The 10420-nt window shown below is 35.9% G+C and overlaps 1 protein-coding gene across 5 annotated transcripts in view; it reads right to left on the bottom strand.

Annotated features, from left to right (window-relative positions):
• The window catches only part of dock3 (dedicator of cytokinesis 3), a 220096-nt gene that overhangs the window by 142082 nt on the left and 67594 nt on the right, over positions 1–10420 (bottom strand). For all 5 annotated transcript variants that reach the window (XM_015388011.1, XM_015388012.1, XM_015388015.1 and 2 more), the window contains exon 2: positions 1720–1803. In XM_015388011.1, the coding sequence (XP_015243497.1) occupies positions 1720–1803 (84 nt within the window). The remainder of the gene's footprint in view (positions 1–1719; positions 1804–10420) is intronic.

The raw sequence follows: 10420 nt of genomic DNA, 5'->3' as shown, positions 1-10420 counted from the left end.
TATATATATATATATATATATATATATATATGGATTAAAAAGTATTTAGCGTCAAACATTGATTTTATTAAGCCTAATTTCTCTAGATGCCATATTTGACACTGGTTAGAGTTTGATGAATATCTCAGTTTTGATATTCCAGTGCAAAACTCAGAACAGCATATAAGTTTAAACAATCCAAAATAATTTTCTGGCTCTAAAAAGATTTAAGACCATAACCAACCATCTTAGCCATAAAGGGGCTTAAAATATATCAGGTATCTAATGCTGGGAAGAATCTGGTTATTCATAACTTGGATATAAAAGGAAGGCAGGACTATAAGGTACAATAGCTGGATTTTTTTTTTTAGTCTCTAATGAGATTATAAAACCTTAGAGAAAGTATTTGCTTAGTATTTAGCATCATTAGACTCAGGGGTTGCTTAGCAGGAGAATAAGTGATGAAATAGGTTGTCACATTTCCACATCTATTTCTGCATCACTGGAAGCATTTTTTTTTTTTTTTTTTTACAAATCTAATTAAAAAGCATTGATAGGTAGAGAAAGTGAGCCTTTAAGCTCCTGAAAACTTTGATTAGTAGTTATGTTTAGTCATTAACACTGCTGCAATTGATAAAAGCTTAAAATAGCTTATTTTCTGTCATGACTCTTAAGGCAAAACAAAGAAATACACAAGAAACCTTCCTCTTAATGAGGACATTGATCACCCGCTAGTGTTGCATTTTCCTTTTGTATGAATAAAACCCTACGGTACAACCCTGGCAGCTGAGTATAAATACATGTATTGTTACAGTCCTTATGTGTGATGTAAAGCAATCAACAGATGATCAGAATCCACAACATTAACCCAATTATATCCATCATCTATTACTGGTTCAGAAAATTATGTTTGATTATATGTAAGTCACTGATGACGTTGTAAGGTAGTATCTAAAATAATTTATAATTTAATAGTTCACCCTAAATGCTGTGAGTTCAGTATTGTAACTGTGGAGTAAAGTCCTTGATCCTCATGAGGACCTGATCAGTCTGGTTCCAGGCGTCACAACACTGCAATGTAGAAGAGTGGCGGCCTAGTGGTTAGGGCATTGTGCTTGGATACCAAAAGAATTCAACCCCACTCCCATGGGCTGCCCCTCTGGGCCCCTGAGCAAGACCCTTAACCCCGACACTTCTCCCCGGGTGCCGCACAATGCCAGCCCACCGCTTCCCAAAGCAATGGGTTAAATGCAGAGAGTGAATTTTGCTGCTTAGTACTTGTGACAATGTAATGACAATAAAAAGCTGAATTCTATTCTAATTGTATTCAATCCTAATTATGTTCTATAAGAATCAAATGGCCTGAATTCTGCCAACTACAGACAAACTTTTCTATTTTTCATATTTATGATACAATAATATTGTTGCATCACAGGAAACTAGATTGTTTCTATAAGAATAGCATAATGTGAAACAGAAAGGCTAAATCTAAAACAGTCTGCACAACAGAAATGTTCCTCTTTCAGCTGGGAAAATCTTATTATGTGTGTATCCCCACAGTTTTATTATCTCCTTATGTATGCAAAAAAACCTTTGACAAAAGAGGATGATTAAATATTTATGCTAAATCTTAGAGGATATGTTTAACGTGTGCTCTGGGCGTTTGTTAAAGCTCTTTGTAACAATGAAGAAGTACATTATTACAATTACAAAGAGAAATTTATGACATTGAAGCCTTACCTTCACATTTTTCCAAGATCTGCACTGTCTCTCCCACCTCCAGAGCCAAACCTTGAGTCACTGAGCCTCGGAAGTTGCAGATGACTGGAAGGAGAGGGATATAAGGGGAAATATTAGATCCTGAGGAGATGATGGTGTAACAATAACAGTCGGCTTGGAGATGCCAGAGATCTCTGATGAGCAAAGCTAATATTGCGGAGGAGTAACTATATTTTTAACAAGGAGGAGAAGATTTGAAATTATCCAGTTACTATAGTTAGATAAGCGGGGATAAAAGCTTTGTCCCAACAGCCTCAAAGCCTGATTGAATACATCAACAGACACCAGGAACTTTTTATGTAAATATAACTTCTTGAATGCACTGATGCATCCAGAAAACAACAGATGTCGGTGCTTCTCCCAGAGCAAAAGTCTTTTTAAGTCACTTGGTATAAAGCTGAAACATAAAAAAAAAAATACCCTGGGGGTAGATGAATAACTTAACTACGTACTACTATAGTAATACTATATTCCTCAGCTTATTCTCCCCATACAACACCACTCTGCTGCTTTGGCTGCTTAAGATGAACTACTTGTATATAAATTGTGATTAATTTGCTAATGTTTTGAGTAAAATAGTCTCTTAAGCTTTAGAGAAAAATCTTCAGTAAAATGTTGTTTGGTTAAAAGTTGTTTACCATTTTAAAAAATATATATATTAGAAAACAAATATTGTCAGATTCTTATGAGAAAATTAAGAGCAGGATTTAGATGGTTGATACTATAATCTGCAACAACTTATCAGGATACAATCAGCAACTAAAACATATTATATGGTTAGACAGCATTAGAGTTTTAAGAAAATAATCAGTCACATTAATTTAAAAATTCTCAATTTGTACAACAAAAACTATTTCTGTGATGAGACTATGAGGGTCAAAAATGATCGCAAAGTCTCAAAGCTTTATGTTCATGTTACCTAAAAAAACAAACAAAGATTGTCTCCCCTCCAGAGAACTGAAAGAAAATGTTTGAGGATAGAACATGAAGACAAACTGCTTTCAGGAACTCCCACAAAAATGATACGACATTTGCTTGAACAGAGAGAGGAGTTTAAAGAGGCAAGCATTGGACACAGTCTACACTGAATGTGGAACAAGCCTCAAGAGTCAACTTTAACTCAGTCTGTCTGCATCTTTCTTCATTTAACTGACTGTAAACAGCTTTGTCTCTCAGACATCTTAAAGATGCAATGGTCTCTAATTCTCAGTTTGACAAACTCTGAAGGCAAAGCACACTTTAGTACCACAAGGAGCTTTCTGTCATTTCATTTATTTAAATCTCCCGTTTATTAAAGTTTATGTCTTACAACATATTATTACCTGGTTCATTGCATTGGAAATAATCCCTGGCAATGTCCAATGAAGATGTTATATTTGTATCTTCTGAAAGTAAATCTGTTGTGCTTTCCCTTGCTACAGTATACAGTAAGACATAATAAAAAAAAAACATTATTCATATTGTCTTTATTGTTTATAGTGCTGTGCTTCACAAATGAAATGGGATGCAGAGGAGAAATTCATTAAGCTATTTATGTGCAGACCAGAATGTGCATCTTGTTTTGATTATCAAACCACGTGCAACAAAAGGATCTGCTCCTTGAAGCGTCACAGGGGGAAATAACCTTTCTGTGCTGAAGAAATTAGTAACATTTGAATGAGTTAAAGTTTTATGCATGTAATTAAAGGAAGGATCCACCTACTTTTTAGATCTATTTATCTAAAGTCAGAACAAACGGTGTTACATGGATGGAAACCAGAATTGATTGGAACAAACTAACCTGTTCAAAGCTGGTGGTAATTTTGATCAACAAAACCAATAGACAGAAGCAGCCTGCTGTACCACTAGCATTACAAATGAACAACAAGTTAGAATTGATCCCCTTTAGCAGTGAAGCTGGCCTGGCAATATATACAGAAGATCTTCTCAATCTCAGGATGTTGATCTACAAATGTTTTCCTATTCATGGCTAATGAAGTCTGATAGCTTCATATTTTGAGGAGCATTTTTTTTTCTTATCAGGACCTGGAGTTCTACAGAAAAATATATTTTTTTGTTCACTTCAGTGCTATCACTAAGTAGGCGAACAACAGTGTTATTATCAAGTCAGATTTAGAGGCATGTTTTTCTTTGATTATTAAAAATTTAAACAACAGTGGAGAAAACTGCTTCACCTGTAATGATCAGTTTGATTATTTGTTATGTTAGAGAAATTACAACCCCAAATGACACAGATGAGGAAATTTACTGCACTGTATCTGTACTTTGGTAGTTTTTTGTTAGATTGTTAGATTCCTTTTAACCAAAAAAACTCACCTTGTATTTTTAACTTTTAGCTGCATTTAACAACACATTTCTACTAAGTGTGTTTTTGTTCATTTCTAAGTTAAATAAAAATCTTCAGAGTAGACCTTGCATAAGCTTGATGACAGAATTCTTTAATTTGAGGTATATATGTTAGAAATAAATGTAACACATATATTTATCCGGCTTGATTAACAATTTATGTGGCAATCAGTTGATCACTGAGATATTTTGCAGGTGAGGGCAGCAACTTAGTAGAGAGATCAGGACTTTGTAAAATCTTTCTCTATAACCAAGGCATCTTCCTCTGTTCATGTAATCGACTCTCTCTGTTGCTGTCATCATTATGTCTTGGTCAGTGTAATGCCTTCTGTCTGCCTTATTAGTCCTACTCAGCGTGGTGTGATTGCTGCTGTCATTGGGTTTCCCCTCTCTATCCCTGTGGGCCTCTGATTTGTTCTCTCCGGCTTGTTATCATCACAGGCACATCATTTTCAGTGGCCTTGTCAGTCTGTCAGCTGTCAGACACTGAGCCATGGGCTAACACTAAGTATTTAACTGTGGGCTCAGGCCACATGTAAAGGGTGCAATGACTGCCGCCTTGAGAAGGAAGCATGGAAGCAAAGCTCACAGGTAAGACTACAGTAACTGAACCTTATGAATTGAATTTTTAGTCAGCATTATTTTATATGAATTCCTTTCTTTCTTTCTCTTTTTCTTTCTTTCTTTCTTTCTTTCTTTCTTTCTTAAGAAAGCAAACAAATGTTATCGTCCACTTTGCTGTTTTGTTTGCTGATTTTTTTGTGTGTGTGCTGATTGCTTCTTGCCTTTCGTCAGCACAGGTATCAGTGCAGGCTATAGGGAAGCGCCTCATGGTGGGGCCCTTGGGAGCCATAAGAATGCACCAAAGGCAGTGTTCTTCGACATGCATGGCCTCAGTAAATCGTTCCCCAAAAAACAGTTTGTACTGAAACTGAAATCTCTTTAACAATGCAAATTGTAGTAAAAAATAAAGAAATTGATCTATTGATTGATTGATTGGTTGATCTGTGGTAACAGGTTGGCTCAATCTGAGGTCAAGTCTAAAACATGCATGGTGGAAGAGGCAACTACCTGTTACTATAATAACGTTCTCAAGGACTGAAATTGTTAAATTTATAAAAGCGTTTAAGGTGACAGTAAAGGGGCAATTTGGATGCTTTGTGAGGTGTGATGTGAATTACAGCAACACGGTGAATGATAATCTGATAAAAATATGATGCCCAAAGGCTGACAATAAGCTGACAGAGAAGAAAGGGCATGGTGAGCATGTTTTAAAGCCCTATTTTAAAGATTTCACTGTATGAAATCAGTGTATGACTCATCATATTTGCATTCAAAATTTTTTAGACAGACTTAAATGGAAGTTTGGATGTTTACCATTCTGCTCAAATGTTTCAGTGCTCAAACTTTGTGCAGCCAACCACATCTGGTTTTACTTAATTATTCTTCACATTTAAGGGATAAATTCCCTAACAACATAAATTAAATTTAAAAGTTAAAACAAAACAGGAATTAATAAAATAACATGGTCACGATAACCAGCCTAATGAATTATTATGATGAGTCTTTTCTGCAGCATGCTTAACAGTCTTAGTTATGCCCAGTAGGTGTTACTCCACAGTTTTACGTACACAATAGCTCATGCATGGTAAAATGAGTAGAAAATGCATAATGTTTTATAACTCAGAAAAGGTTTTCCTTTACATAGAATTGCAAAGCTTCCACATAGTTTAGCCTGGACGTGTTTGATGAAAGGCTTCCAGCAGATCTTGTAGGGAATAATCACACCTAAGAATTTGATTTCATTGACTTGTCCCAAAACATAAACAATATACAATTTGTTGGCATATTTGATCATTTATCAGATCATACTGTTTTGACATACTGTAACCTCAATGCCAACAAATCAATTGCTAATGGAAGCTATTGAGCCATTGTAACCCAGTTTCAAACAAAACGGAAACGTGTATTTGTGTAATAATTTGCTGGAAATGTTTTATTTCTGTTGTGCAAATTGTTGATACTGTGTTGGTAAACACGAGTATAGGCTGCCTGCATGTATAAAGGCTACAAATTTATTTAAAAAAGCTATCTCCTTTGTTTCCTGCTTTGAGTGTTTGCAACTATTCATACACATTCTGGAGAAATGGGACTTTCGCTCAAAAAAGTCAACCTTACTGGAGGGATCCCTGATGGTGTGGATTTTTCTTTGGTCCTAAAAAACATGAAATACCAGAAGAAAAAAAAACTGTCGAAATGTGTTAAATCTCTCAGGTTTCCTGCCTTATTTTGTCAACACTTAGAAAGCTAACAATAAGCTATTTGGAAGGCAGTCCTCAAGGTGGGATTAGTCAGAGGTAACTGGGGAGACAGTGTAGAAATAGAGGAAAGCGCACAGAGAGATCTTACCCCAGAGGAGGTAGGTAGTTTGGTTTATAGGTTAAGTAAGAGGGTAGAAGATGTTCTTTAAGGAGCTGGTTCATCATCTGTTTCCTAAAGACAGACAGGGATGTCCTGGTTCTGGTTCCACTACCAGCAAGGAGCAATAGAAAAGAGTCTAAACTTGTTGTGAGTAGTTTAGGCATCGCTAGCCAACAATGCCCTGAAGACTAACTGAAGCCCATAGCCTTTGTGAAAACATTATTGTAAATGAAAACCATTTCATTAAACATATTAAAGGCTAAGAACAGAAACCTGAAACTTGATGCAGGCCACTAATGATAGCCAGTGGAGCTCGACCAGAGGAATTAAATTAGTTCTTTTAGGTTGATGAAGACCACTGCCTTACGGACAATCTGCAGAGGTTTCAAAGTACAGGCTAAAATACCAGTAAGGAGTAGCAGTAGACAGAGTGGGAGGCAAACAGGAGCTGGATTGATTATTGGGTAAAGTATGGCGCAACATTTTGTAGCAACTAGAACTGGCGTTGCTAATAATGACTAAAATGAAACCAAGTGATATTGTAAAGAATGAATCTTGTTTGTCAGCTTTAATTAAATCAGTAATCATTAAACCACTCTAATCATGACTTCTTCCTCCACTTTTTGGTCTCTAAAATACTGTATTAAAGGTATAGAGGATGATCCTTTATTGCCTGGTGGATCATCTAAATAAGTGGTCCTCCTAATTGTTAATCATTCTGGTGATATGTTTACGTAATGCTGTCCTACATGCTCATCCCGTCAGCCATCTTTTTCTGCCCATGTGCACTTTCAGGCATATATCTGTGGTGAGCTATGGTTTCAGACAGTCACTGAAGCTCACCTTTCTCACCGCGGTTCTTTGAAAATGGCCGAGGGTCTTAAGAGAAAAAATGTCTACGAAATGTATGAGAAGAAAAGAAATGCATCAGAAGAAGCAGATATATTCTGGAATGTTTTGCAAGGAGCGGTGTCACGGCGGCCTGCTGTCACTACCCAAACGGGGCGACTAATGACAAAGATAGTGTTTAATAGGCGTTCCCTTTCGGGAACAGCTACAGGGTTGTGCATTTCGTTGTTTTTTNTAAGCTCAAAACAACCGCGCCTGGCTTGACGGAGAAACCAGGAGAACAGCTGTGCATATTTACGACAGTGCACTTTTACTTTCGCCCTCTGGGGGGATCCTCGCTGGAAAATCATCACCGGTTGCATAGTGTACCTTTAAAGGTATAGAGGATGATCCTTTATTGCCGGGTGGCTCATCTAAATAAGTGGTCCTCCTAATTGTTAATCATTCTGGTGATATGTTTACGTAATGCTGTCCGACATGCTCATCCCATCAGCCATCTTTTTCTGCCCATGTGCACTTTCAGGCATATATCTGTGGTGAGCTACGGTTTCAGACAGTCACTGAAGCTCACCTTTCTCACCGCGGTTCTTTGAAAATGGCTGAGGGTCTTAAGTGAAAAAATGTCTACGAAATGTATGAGAAGAAAAGAAATGCCTCAGAAGAAGCAGATATATTCCGGAATGTTTTGCAAGGAGCGGTGTCACGGCGGCCTGCTATCACTACCCAAACGGGGCGACTAATGACAAAGATAGTGTTTAATAGGCGTTCCCTTTCGGGAACAGCTACAGGGTTGTGCATTTCGGTTTTTTTTTTTTTAAGTGGAGAGGCCGGGTCTTGGCAGTCGTGACCAAGGACATCAATACCAACACATAACACCATAAACAGCATGTACCTGAATTTATCTTATTAGTAAAAAAGAGCCACTCATCACTCAGATGGGAAGAATTGTCTAAAATACAAATGATATTGCTCAGTTCCAACAAATAAGGACTAAAAGATCCTCATCTATTTCATCTAATTTCATCTAATTCATCTGAAAACAAAAGCAAATCATTTCATTTAATTGCTTATGAAACCTTAAGGAGGAGGAAGTTTTATCTTTCACTTTTTGCTCACTTTTACATACATTTAGACAGAACAGAACATTGGCTTTTATGTCTTTAAACAAAAAAGGCCTTCAGCTAACAATGTAAACCTCTTCATATGTAGTATAACACTTATTCTAAATGTTTTATGTATAGCTATAGTTTAGATTTGAGAATATTTTTTTCTTAAACTATTAAAGTTCTTACTATTTATCATGCAAAATTTTATTAGCTTTTTCTAAACCTGCTTAAGACACTGAGTATTATCAGTAAAATCTTGCTGTGAATCAGCATTTAGTGCTCTGCCTAACATCACACAACTCACGTATTTCCTGAAGATCAAAGTCTGAAAAGGTGATTTTAAGATTACATATGAAGGTAAAAGCCAAAGAAACTGCTGACATAATTCCCTACAGAGGTAGCTGAACACCGTTTCTCTTCCCTTTAAGCCATTCAATCATAAAGGGATTTTTTTTAACTACTACTATTAGAGCAAGAAAAGAAAGATAAAAAAAAGTCCAATTGAACAATGTTTCATTATTTTAACCTTCACACTTTTTACTATATCCACATAACACCAAACACATTCAAAAATGTTTTATTATTGGTTTTATTAAGAGAAAAATAAGGAAAACAGAATTTCAACAAAAATAGGATCAATAAGATTTGATCAATTTTCCTGAAATTTTCTATATCCAAACATTTACTTCTAAAGGTTAGAAGAAGCTAATATAATATAACAGAATAGAATAGAATAGAATAGAATAGAAATATGATTGATCAGACTACAGTGGGGAGCTTGAAGTCTGTCACTGCCAAGACAAATAAAGCATCCAGGTAAACAAAAAAATGAGAGAAAAAAATGAGAATAGACTTGACAGCAAAGAAAAACACATCTTGCAAAAGACACACTGTGCAGTTATTAGGAATGGCACACTAAGATCAAATACAAAATGAAAAATGTTCTAAATAAAAAGGCAGTAACTGCCCATTTTAGAAATAGGAACTTTGCAAATAGCATGGTGGATGTAAAAACATTTATGGTGTAGGTAAAAATTGAGAATAACACCACTGATGTAGGAACTTAACTTGAAATATGACCAGAAAACTAAAGAGCATTTTAAAGTTAATGTCTTCAGAGAAAAGGTAGAGAAGGGGGGATAAACAACAGCTCTGGAAGACCTGCACTTGAATGTCTTTTCATTGCAGATCAGAAGCCCTTTATCTAAGGAGCAGGGAGTACTGCCTCTGAAAGATCTTATGACTTTTAAATAAAGGCATGAAAATACGACATAATTTATGAAAAGTTTCCTTTTTAAGTAAACCGAGTCTAACATGCATCATTTTACTGCTTTTATGCTTGTGTATAATGCATTTCATCTGCTTCATGCTGCAATAAGCAGATGCATGAGAAACATATTGCGTGCAGAGTTAACCCTGTTTTACAACCATAAGAACATGAAAAAGGATAAACAGAAGTGCAAAGCATAAAAGAGAACTTCTGTTAACCAAAGAGGGGAATATGTGCATGCATTTATTTCTTTCTGTATATATGAGTGCAACCTCTCTTTTAAGCTGAATTAAAATATGAAAAAAAAAAATTATATATGTAAACAGGCTCTATGAGAGATTAACCAAAACTGAAAGCAAAACATGCAAATCAATCCACAAAGTTTTCTTATTTTTAAATATCAATAAACATACATAAGGGATGTAAAGTTGAAACACCATAAATGTATAAAGATAATGATACTGATTAATGAAGTTTGTTAATCTCAGGGTTTTATATGCAGAAGCTCTAAGTGCACTGAAGAGTAATTGTCCCTTTTCTTAAAGGAAAATTCCGGTTTTTAACACTTTTAGCCCCTTTTCTGTAGTGTCCAGGATGAAATCGAATGATCGACACCAAAATTTTGACGATTGGTCCTGTCTCTGCTATTTGGCTCTTGCAGAATCCCCCC

Source organism: Cyprinodon variegatus, unplaced genomic scaffold, assembly GCF_000732505.1.
Source record: "Cyprinodon variegatus isolate N-32 unplaced genomic scaffold, C_variegatus-1.0 Scaffold411, whole genome shotgun sequence".
NCBI classification, from domain to species: Eukaryota; Metazoa; Chordata; class Actinopteri; order Cyprinodontiformes; family Cyprinodontidae; genus Cyprinodon; species Cyprinodon variegatus.
This window is presented reverse-complemented; position numbering and strand designations above follow the sequence as displayed.